This window comes from Trachemys scripta, chromosome 10 (assembly GCF_013100865.1).
Source record: "Trachemys scripta elegans isolate TJP31775 chromosome 10, CAS_Tse_1.0, whole genome shotgun sequence".
NCBI lineage: Eukaryota > Metazoa > Chordata > Testudines > Emydidae > Trachemys > Trachemys scripta.
In genome coordinates, this window is record NC_048307.1 from 35,193,478 (window position 1) to 35,205,562 (window position 12,085).

The 12,085-nt window shown below is 43.9% G+C and overlaps 1 protein-coding gene across 3 annotated transcripts in view; it reads left to right on the plus strand.

The window, feature by feature from the left end:
* The window catches only part of RAB11FIP3 (RAB11 family interacting protein 3), a 200,103-nt gene that overhangs the window by 160,157 nt on the left and 27,861 nt on the right, over positions 1–12,085 (plus strand). For 2 of the 3 annotated variants that reach the window (XM_034783026.1, XM_034783028.1), the window contains 2 exons: positions 1,999–2,175; positions 7,921–8,055. In XM_034783026.1, coding sequence (XP_034638917.1) covers positions 1,999–2,175; positions 7,921–8,055 — 312 coding nt within the window. The remainder of the gene's footprint in view (positions 1–1,998; positions 2,176–7,920; positions 8,056–12,085) is intronic. The other variant, XM_034783027.1, reaches the window with a different exon arrangement.

Consider the following 12,085-nt stretch of genomic DNA (forward strand, 5'->3'; position numbering starts at 1 on the left):
TCAAATGAAATAGTGGGATATCAGCGATGAATCTCGTGCATACTTAGATAAGGGATTAATATGCTAATACAGATGTCACTTGTGAATCTGATGTCAAAACCGTGTAAAAAAAAAAAAAAAAAAAGCAGCAGTACCTCCCCGTTTTTATCCACCTGACTGCTTAAAATATTTTGCAGTGAAAACCAGAAGAGGGCTATTTAGGGTAGTCGCTGACTTAAAGCAAACTTTGATGTTTTGAATAGCTGCCTTGTGCAACCAACGAGGATCTGTGCCACTGACTGGTTAAACCCCAGTACTGGGCTCTTAATAGGATTACACAGCACTAAGTGAAATAACAGGCTAATGTGTAGATGTCGGCTGACTGTATAACTTAACTGCATGGTGTTAACTCAGGAATCCTTTAGCTTTGTTTTCTCTGCCCAGCTAGCTGAGCATCCTTCTGTGACGAAGTGGGGTTTTATTAATCCTGTGTTGCATGCGAGTCTTACTGTCCTGTCCTAATATTGTGTGTACCTCTGTTTCCCTGTGTACTGCACCAATATTCCAGGGGTGGGAATTGGGTATGTGATTTGTGCCGAGACCCTCTGGGCAGGTGAGGCTGCCCAGCGGTCTGCACGTATGCTATGGCGGTGCCCTTCATAACCTGAGACCCAGGAGGGGGGTGCAACCAGGTGGCACCTTTTGCCCGTGAAGCAGGACAAAGGGGAGGAGGAGGAGCAACAGGGGTGTCAGGGGACAGATAGCTGGAAGCTGGGCAGTCTGCTTGAGGGACTGGAAGAGGGGGAGTCCAGGCCGTCTAGCCCAGGACTCCCCAAGATGGACTTGGCTGAAAGTCACTGATCTCTGTGATAGCAAGCTCTGTTCTACACTGTATTCTTGTCATCTAATAAACCCTTCTGTTCTACATGCTGGCTGAGAGTCACTGCTGACTGCAGAAGTTGGGGTGCAGGACTCTCTGGCTTCTCCAGGAGCCACACACGGGGAGGAAGGGGATGCTGAATGCCCAAGGTCAGACCAGTGGCGTAGCCAGCTTCTAAGAGGAGGGGGAGCAAATATAAAAAAGGCGCCCCCCCTTAGCTCCTCTTCTGGCCACGCCCCCTTGGCTCCTCCTCCGGCCGCACTGCCCCTCCCCCACATGGTTCCTCCGGGCCACCCCCCGTGGACCCCCCCCCCCACTCCTCCAGCCGCAGCTGCCGGCCACCATGCTGTGCCCCCCAGCTCCTCCGGCCGTGCATGCTGCTCCTCCATGGCTGCTGGCCATGCTGTACACACCCTCCCTCCCCCCGCTCCTCCGGCTGTAGCTGCTGGGGTATGCTGCGGGCTGCCAGGCTGTGCCCTCTTCCCCCTCCCCCACAGGCCCCACTCCTCTGGCCGTGCCCGCCGCCCCCCCATGGCTGCCGGCGATGCTGCCTGCGCCCCTCCCCACCCCCCACTCCTCTGGCCGCCGCTGCCAGGCCATGCTGCGGGCCGCATGCCGTGCCCCTCCCCCCCCCTCCGGCCGCTACTGGGTCAGACCCAGGAAGGTCAAAGCTGTGTATGCTTCTTGTCCTGGTGACAATATGCTCAGAGAGAGGAGGCATGCTACACCAGAGTCCTGACTGGCTTCGTGTAGAGTAGTTCCAGAGCACTGGCCCACTGACTCTGTGACAACTTCACCATTGGTTTTACTGACCAAATTATACATCATCTCACCAGTTTTACTATGCCAAGTTTCATGGTACTTCTGAGACAGGTTTGTTGCATTTACTTTGGTGCCCACCTTGATGGACATGACAGACTGTTGGTACAAACTTTCACAGAGCACTTGTGTTGCCCCTTCCAGGGTCCAAGTACTGTACAAATTATGTTGCAGCCTTCCACTTTCCATAAGAATTAGTCCTTTATCCTGAATTGGCGTGTAATAAGCACAATTGGAATTGTGGGTGTAATATGAACCTTTGGAATGGTAATTACCTTGGCAACATTTTAACACCTTTCTTTTACTTTTTGCTCTGATAGATCCCATCCACAGGACCTGCCCTTGAGCTCAGACCTCAACAATCACTCCATCGTTACCGTAATTAGTGGGGAGGAGCACTTCGAGGATTATGGAGAAGGGAATGAAGCAGATTTGTTCTCAGACAGCCTGTGTAACGGAGAAACCAGCTTTAGCAGCTCCTCTTTCCTTTCTCCCAGGTAATATCACACCTAGTACTGGCAGTATTGTAGCTACTTCCTTTGCATAGCATTTTTAACCAGGCTTTGCATATGTGGGATTTCCTTTTGTTTTATACGTCAAACTGGTTCACAGAGGGAATCCTGTCAAGTTGAATACAATTGGCTAGTCACTTCTGAAGTTAAAAACCTCTTGCCAAGTTGATTTGCAGAGCAACAAAGATGCTCAGAGCTCCAGTAGCAGTTGTTGGGGGACTGTGTGTGTGGGGGGGGTTTCAGTTTCACACGCATCAGGGAAAAAGTCATGTTTCTTTTCCTGTGAGAAGTGTGATTAATACCAAAACCTTTTGTTAGAGAAAACTAGTACCCTGCCTTCGCTGATGCCTCTTGATTCAAAAATCTTCCTTTTATGACTTGCATGTGGTAAGTTGGTTAGTTTGCACTAGCTGATGCAGCTTTCTCTGTTGAAGCCAGCATCAATGGCAGATGAGGCAATGTAGTGCAGTGGAACAGCTGGGGGCTTGGAACCAGGAAGTTGCTGGCCATAGGGCTGGTGTGTTTCCTGAACACTTCGTGTTTTGTGAATAAATGATCCAGCTAGAAAGCAGAGTAAAAATCAAGAAGAGTTCCTTGATGCTGACCCACTGCTGCATCTGAATAGAGGTTTCCTGTGGAAATAAATGTGACGGGCTGGATCACAGAAACCCCCTTGGGAGCTGCCAACAGATGTGCAAAGACTACCCCTGCTTCTGTTTTCCCTGCCAGCTCAGGACTCCAGCACCCTTTCTTGCTGAGCCAGCCACTCCTGTCTGGCTCTAATACAGACCCAGGGTCTGACTCACTTGCCCCAAAGCTGCAGGTTTACCTGAAGACAGCTCACAGTAGTGTGCTTGTCTTTAGCACTCAGATGCCCAACTCCCAATGGGGTCTAAACCCAGATAAATCCGTTTTACCCTGCATAAAACTCATAAATTGTTCACCCTCTATAACACTGATAGAGAGATATGCACAGTTGTTTGCTCCCCCAGGTATTAATACATACTCTGAGTGAATTACTAAATAGAAAGTGATTTTATTAAATACAGACAGTAGGATTTAAGTGGTTCAAAGTAGTAACAGACAGAACAAAATAAGTCACCAAGCAAAATAAAATAAAATGCGCAAATCTATGCCTAATCAAACTGAATACAGATAATCTCACCCTCAGAGATGCTTCAGTAAGTTTTTTCTCAGACTGGACACCTTCCAGGCCTGGGCACAATTCTTTCCCCTGGTACAGCTCTTGTTGCAGCTCAGGTGGTAGCTAGGGGATTCTTCATGATGGCTCCTCTCCCTCTCTGTTCTCTTCCCCCCTTTATATATCTTTTGCATAAGGCGGGAACTCTTTGTCCCTCTGGGTTTCCACCCCCCTCACTGGAAAAGCACCAGGTTAAAGATGGATTCCAGTTCAGGTGAGATGATCACATGTCACTGCAAGACTTCATTACTCACTTGCCAGCACACACACACACATACAGGAAGACTCACAGGTAAATACAGCCATCTGCAGACAATGGGAGTCATCAAGATTCCAAACCATCATTAATGGTCCACACTTTACACAATTACAATAGGCCCTCAGAGTTACATTTTATATTTCTAGTTTTAGATACAAGAGTGGTACATTTGTACAAATCAGATGATCATACTCAGTAGATTATAAGCTTTGTAATGATACCTTACAAGAGACCTTTTGCATGAAGCATATCCCAGTTACGTTACATTCACTTATTACCGTATTTTCTCTAAAACTATCTCAGTTACATTATATTGACTTATTATCAAGTTTTTATAAAACCATATAGACTGCACAACGTCACAATAAATAACTAGAAAAAACCCTTAGTGCGCTTTTAACTGTTGAGAAGTCCATATTTTGTCTTGCAGAAACAATAATTTTGTGGAATGGAAGTATAAAATACCATTGCCAATATGATAACCCTGAAATTGCTGGGGAAAATAACATGATCATTTCTCTTTTGGATAATGGCACCTAGAGTGGCTCCACCAAGGAAACACATTTGTGCTTTTTTTTTTTAAAAATAACTGTAAAAGCCCTTCATAACTATCTGACTTGCCAGATGTCTGTTTCACAAGATTCACAAAGCCTGATTAAAACTCAGTAGGCAATTCAGGACTCTATTGGTCGGAAAAGGAAAAGCTCTTGTGAAAATCACACATACGTCATTTTTAATTACAGTAGAGGGGACACCACTTCTTTGCTAAAATCACCGGTGAAACAATATCAGACACCAGATGATCTTTGCTAACCCTAGAATCCAGAAACTACAATCCCAAGCTAAGTAGCTTCCATTTGGGAGACACATTGTAAACTAAGATTCATGATCCTGATGTAGCATTTTTATTACTTTCCATGCAGTGTCCAAATGTGATCTCCTTTCCATATGAGCCCCCATAGTCCTGGTGATCTGCCCAGCTTTGATCCCCTCCCTATAATGTTCTGCATCACAGCATCTTCCTTCTGGCGGAGAAGGATGTGGATTACCCTGATAGCGTTCATCGCTACTCTGTGTACCCATTAGAGGGGCTTCCAAGGAAGAGAGATTGAAGTGAAGGCCATATAAGTTCCAGATCATGGCAGAAGATGCCATCAGAAGTAGTACCCTGTATCCTAATGTGTCCCTAAACTGTAGGCCTGCCCCCCTTCCTGGTTTTTTGTCCAGATGTGCATTGTCGATAAGTCCCCTATTTTGAATTTTCTCCAAGAATAATGTTCTATTTTCCTAAACAACATCCCTATGTAACCAGGTTTGGTGAAGCTGGCTTTTGTTGAAATGAACTGGAGGATGTAATGGTTTAGACTGAATTTTTTTTTTGCTGAGCTGTTTTATACAAACTACATAAACAATCATGTCTCCAATCACCAGTTTTATGTTACCAGCTTCTCTAAGTGGGAACAGTAACATCACAGCTGACTGCTATAGTTCATGGAATTCTGCGCCAGAAGGTTCATCAGAAACTTAAGATAATGAAGGGAACATTAGGGTATATTGACACTTCGCCTTTAACAAACGCTTTGTGTTTGTGACTCCTCTTACTGAGTTTCTGCCCACTCCCTGTTACATTCATGCAGTTACAAAAGAGCTGCACTGAAGCACTCATTGCTGAAAAATGACTGGTAATTGGTAATTGAAATAAAAGGCTCCAGCGCTACTTTTCTTAACTAACAACATTCTTTCTGTTATAAGCACTGAACAGACCCTACATGGGCTATGTTAAGTGACTGTACCAAAAGATGGGAGAGGGTAGCAATGTGTTCATGTAAGTTGCAATGTATGACAGTCAGTGTGGTGACCCTGGGCTATCAGCATGCTGCGTGTAGGTTGGGAGGCCAACGGCCCGGGGTTTCTTCACCCACCCAATGGGCAGATAGTCTAGTATATAACTTCATTTCTTGAAGAGTAATTAAAACACTATTTTAAAAATACTACCAATAAGGTGGTGATAGGGGGGACCTGCCCATGGGGTTATTTTTATATATGTTTGTTGGCCAATGAGGTTTCCCATTTTAGCACGTTAATTTTTATTAATACAGATCAATCTGACAAACTTATTAGGTGTAGTGAGCCATCCAAAGGGTGAATTGCTTCTTCCTTTTGTGTCTGTGACGGGCTATGAACTAGTAAAACTACTCCTTTGGAGCTTCAGTTTGAGATCAAATTCCAGAGGCAAATTATTTTTAGATTATCTATTTTATTTTTGTTTTTTTTTAAGATGATAATCCCCTCTCATGCTTTGTGATTTGAAATGGATGTTTCCCTTTTTCCAGTCACCCTTTCGCAGCTGCCCAGCATCCCTAGTTTGTAAAGCACTACCAACTATAGCAGCTGCCGCTGTGAAGTAATGATCTTCACTGAACGGAGTCAACCCTAGAGGGAGAAAAGAAGTCTTCAAAATGTCATTACCCAAATTAAAATGGGTTTCAAGCATTCAGCGATGATTTATTAGAAGGAGTTGTGTGGTCTGTAAGGATATGTGGAGGCTCGGGAATACTGCACAGAATTTGAATTTGGAACTTTACAGCCTGATCCTGAGACGCACTGGGCTTCTGAAGCTCCCCTTGAAGTTAATGTGGGGAGTTACGGAGTTGCTGAGCCACGGTAACTGCTCTCATTGACTGCAATGGCACTCGGCACCTCTCTGGGTCCAGGCCATTTGCTTGACAAGCAGTATCAATCTGTGCCATGGTGGCTGACTAGTCCTTTCAGGTGTCTTTGACTTTTGACCTTGTTTCTGTCTGCTTACACCTCTACCTCTCTCTGTTTTTATTAAACTTCTATGTCATACTTTTTCACTATTAACTTTCCTTTGATTAAAGTTTGTGGCTTCCAGAAGTATTTTCCATTTGGAGAGGATGTATGGTATCTTAGAAGTATTACATAGTCTTTGCTATTAAAAATCTTTTTATGAAACCACTGGTAGTTTAGAGACACAAGGTGGGTGAGGTATCGCTTCTCGGCTCTCTGAGCTCTGGTCAAGTGAAAAATTCTCTAAGTTATATCTTTTATTGGTGAAAGACACAAGCTTTTGAGCCTACACAGAACTCTTCTTCAGCTCTGGGAAACTCAATGGCACAGCTAAATACAAGGTTTGAACAGATGATTTAGCATAAGTAGTTAACACACATTTCAAGGGACCATTCAAGATGAAGTGGTCCATTAAGGCTACAACAACACTGAATACAACACTGGTAATTTAGTCAGTCATCAAAAATGATCAGCTGCTTCATTTGCCAAATGTCACTGAATTCATTAGTACCTTGTGTTCTACATAAGTCGCTGAAAGCCAAAGCCTTACAGTTTGTAGCAGCTAGTGAAGCACTTTGAAGTCTTTTCTAACATCCTCACTTCACAAACTTCGGGCTTCATATATTAGGTTCTCTTTTTAACAGCAAAACTAAGCTGATCCTGTGAACACTTGCACATCACTTTAAAGAGAAAGGTAACATTGAAGTGTCTGGAGCTGGCCCCATGACCTTTTATTCTTTCATTAGTATTTCTTTCAAAGCTGTGCCTTCTGAAATGAAAATCCTACCTGTTAGTGTGCTGCCCTGTTTTCATCATACAGCAGCTTTCCAATCTGTCTTTAGAACATTCCTAGTGGAAAATGATGTGTCTGACTGAACATATTTGGCTTTAAACTAAATCACATCACAGCAACATGTCAGTTAGGGCTCTATTTCTGACCAGGCAAACCAGAAAGAGTTTATTAGTGCTGTTTAAAAGGATAGCTCTCTAAATTCTGATAACCATTCTAGGTAGGTCCGCATGCTGCTGAATGGCCCACATACATCCTAACATCCCACTGAGTTTAAGAAAGCAGTAACACATAATGCAGCCTGACAGGTACATTGGGAGACCAGAAAAAGTCAATTATCCAAATCCATACCTGTGGTAAGTGGGCATAACCCCCATGGGACAGAATGGAAAGAGGTGATTGCTTACAATAGGGATGATTTGACCCAATTTGTCCAACAAAATGGCTTAATTACCAGCTCAGTTGCACTTCTCAGTCGTTGATGTTTGGATTTCATATTTTTATAGTAACATTTGCCCCGAAATTTCTTATTGTAATTCTTGCGTGAAAAGCTTGTGACTTTCTCACCCTTCCAAACATCCACTTAACTTGTGGAAGCCACAGATGAAATCAAATTGGTCTGTTCTGTTCTGTCCTGTCCTGTTAAAATGACACTTGTGATTTCTCTAGCGTCAACCCGCTCATTGCGAAACTGCACAGCATTATCACTGATGAGGCATTTGAGTTTTACTGTAGCCAGTGCCACAAACAAATCAACCGCCTCGAGGATCTTTCTGCTCGCCTGAATGATCTTGAAATGAATAGGTAATTGATTTTGTGCGTGGCATTCTAAGTGTTTGAACAACATTCTCAAGAAGGGGAGACTCTCATTGTCATCCTCACTTGCCAAGTTATGTTGCTTGATTTCTTCATACAAAAAGGACCATTTTAAATTGACAGAGAAGTTGATGTAAGAGAGCTGTCAGGCCTCTCCAGGTCTTAAAAGTTTACCCTGTGACTTTATGGAAGTCTTTATAGAAGCTAAACAGAAGTCTCATTAATCCAAAATATGGAGCGAGAAAAAGATATTGACAATGGGAATCTTTCATTCTACTCTAATCGGTCTCTTTGCATGTACTGTTGGTTGAGTGTTAAGTGAATGCAGCACTTGATTACCATGCTCTGTGTAGTAAGACTTCTTAACGCTAAACTGAAGTCTTAAGTTTGACATGTACACTATTTGCATCACTGGGAGAAATGGCTAGATAGCAACTTTGAATTAAAAACATTAATTTTGAGTAGCCAGCTAAGTTGGCTGTGGGTATTTTGCAAGCAACTGGTTCAGAAATACCAAGATGCTCTAGAACCACCAGTTCAAATCCTGGCCGGGATAACTCAACCCTTCATTCTTCCACAGTAGATAACTTGAATTCTGTGTGGCTCTTTTGGCAGAGATGCTAAAAATGGAAGCCTTTTCTGTTCCAGGTAGCCACTAAAAGTTCCATGTTACATGACATCCAAATAGGAATTTGTTTCAAGGTCTTTGGCCAACATCCTCAGATCAATGTAAGATAGCTGTCTCCCTGCTTAATGTCCTGCAATCCCATATCGCATATAGGTCATCAAGCACTGAGAGAACCTTAATAATAAATAATATGGAGATATACCTATCTCCTAGAACTGGAAGGGACCCTGAAAGGTCATCGAGTCCAGCCCCCTGCCTCCACTAGCAGGACCAAATACTGATTTTTGCCCCAGATCCCTAAGTGGCCTCCTCAAGAATTGAACTCTCAGCCCTGGGTTTAGCAGGCTAATGCTCAAACCACTGAGCTATCCCTCTCCCCAAACCTTCAAGAGGAAAGTTACTCTACCAACCTATAGTATATGTAGATTACACACATGAGGTTTGATTTTTAGGTTCAAGCTGTTGTTTACAAATCAATCTGTTGGATAGGAGGACTAAAGAAACTAATATTATTAGTGAATATTGATTTATCCAAACTGCCCCCTCCCGTCACTTCCTGAAGCCTAACTTGTCATGTCGGAATCCACAATTGCTGCTATTGATTTTTCCTTTGTAAGGGACAGCGTGGAATTAGAGGGTTCAGGGCTATGTAAAATGGGAAGTGAATCAGAAAATGAATGGGCAATTGACTTGGGGCTAGTATACACTACAAAGTTAAGTCAACTGAATTACATCACCAGGGCTGTGAAAAATGTCATGCCCTGTCTGATGCAGCTAAGCCGACCTAAGCCCCAGTGTAGACACCACTAAGTCGATGGAAGAATTCTTCCATCCACCTAGCTAGTGCCTCTCAGAGAAGTGGGTTTACTACAGCGGTGGAAGTAGTAAGTGTCTATACAACAGCTGCACTGCTTTATCATTTCTAATGTAGACATACCCTAGCTAAGAACGGCTCTGAATTCTTATGACAAACAGTTGCATCAGTTGTTACAGCTTTCAAAGGAAGGTGTTCAGCCTGATGCTTTATCTCCAGTTATGCAGTCGATGAATGAAGATGCTAGATTTTTCTTGATGTGCTGAGAGCCTCATTTCTACCCACATTATGAGTTTCTCAAGTAAGTGTGATGGAGAAATTCCAAGGCCAGCCCAAATTCTTGTTAATTAAAGAGGGATTTTCAAAGTATCCCAAGAGAATTGGGCCCCTAATCCCAGTAAATTTCAGTCAGAATTGTGGGCCTAACTCCCTCAGGCTTCTCTGAAAATCTCAGCCTCACCGGTTTAAATACATTCTGTTTTTAAACTGATTTAAATTAGAGCTGTAACTTTCTCATGTAGCCACACCCTCTGACTGACCAAGAGTGCTCCGTGAGGCAGAACAGACTTACCCCAAACACCATTTTGTGATTCTGTGCTGTCAGCCCTATAGGAAACCCGAGAAATTACAGATAATGGTTTAAAAATTGTTCTCTGGAGCTCCAAAAAGCCATTGGGCATGACGAAGCAAGAGAAGGAGGAAGTGACGACACAATGAGTTTGACAAAGGAGGATGCTGGTACTGAGAGATCTGAGCATTCAGACTAGAATGTGAATAGAGGCAGTGCCTAAAAAGGGTAACAGCTATTTTAAAATTTGGCAGACAAACATAAGTAGTGCAAGCAGGGGAAATGAAGATTTACTTTGAGTGGAAGAGCCCAGATTAGCAAGAGGAAGTAGACCTCCAACATACTTAATAACTCATGAGTAGTTCAGAGATATAAAAGAGGTTGCAACAACCAAGTCAAGAAGCTCTGCAAAATAATAGCTTTCTCCAAACTGAGGACAGTTCATCATGAAAGATTAATCATGTTCTGCCCAGGAAGAAGACAGAATACATGCATTGTACTGCATGAAGTCACCCAACTGGAGAAGCAGTTGGACCCAAGTGCCAGCCAACCCTTGAAGGAAGATCAGGAAGTCCGAAGTTGTCTCTATTGTTGGTATCTTGTGAAGATGTAAGAGTCAGAGAGCAGAGTAATGGTGAAAGAATCAGAAAGGGGCTGATGAAAAATGACAACAAGAATACAAAGAAGTAGGATCCTCAAGAATACCTCCTGCTTTGGAAAGGAATTCTAGCTTATTACAAAGAGTGGATTTCCACGAAGGCAAAGAAGAACAAAGAGTAGGCAGAGGACACAGTAGATCAAAAGAGACTAGTGAAAAGTGGGGGAAAAAATGAGGAGTCCATGTGGCACCTTTAAAGACTAACAAATTTATTTGGGCATAAGCTTTCATGGGCTAAAACCTACTTCATCAGATGTATGAAGTGCAAAATACAGGAGCAGGTATAAGTGGTAAGTGACATTGGTAGGTGATTTGGTATAAGTGGTGTCACCCGTGTATTCTGTGAATGGGGTTGGGGGGGGAGGGGCACAGGGCTGCCTTCATGGAACACAAATTAAAGATTGCCTAGCCTGTTCATGAGTTTTGTTTATATCAGAAGTAATGAGGCAGCCAACAGCTCATTGGACAGAAACCCATGTAGTGCCCTGGGTTGAGATCTGGTAGACATGACTGCACAGGAACAAGAGAGTAATGAAATATTATAGACAAAATGTTAAACTAAATAATTTGCCTTGTATCTTGCCCTGGAGGCAGCCAAACTCTGGCTGTGTTGGCCCATCAAGGGGAAAGAACTCCAAAGAAGAGAGCATTCTGCTGAGAGAACTGGATCCACACAATAAACAGCAAGAACATCCCAGCTTGTATTGCATGCTGTGACAGAATAGGGGCTGCAAGATCCTCTTTCAGGCAATGGCCTTGGACCACTGATGGCTTTGAAGATGATTACTAACACCTTGCACCCAGAAGAAAACAAGGAGCCAAAATATCTAAAACAGCCAAAATGTCTAGAAGCAGGAGCAGCATTGCAAAATCATAGATCTTTTTTCAGCAGTGCTTTCCCTGATCACAAGAAATCCTTCAAAGGAGCAGTCTCAGTGCTGTGAAATAAACAGCAAAAACACCCCCAAACCCTGTCTAAAATGTACCCAGGATTCCACTGTCAGATGTTTGCGTCTGCCGTAGGGTTACCATACGTCTGGTTTTTCCCAGACGTGTCTGGCTTTTCGGCAATCAAACCCCCGTCCGGGGGGAATTGCCAAAAAGCCAAACATGTCCGGGAAAATGCCAGCCGGGCACTTCCCCTCCCGCGGCTGCTCTGCTCCTCCCCTGACTCTTCGGTTCTGTTTAAGAGCCGAGCTGCCTGAGTGCTATGGGCTTCAGGCAGCCCCCTTGCCTCCGGACCCCAGCCGCCGGCGGGCACTTCCCCTCCCGGGCTCCGGCGGCGCAGGGTCCGGAGGCATGGGGGCTGCCCGAAGCTGGTAGCGCTCGGGCAGCCCGGCTCTTAAACAG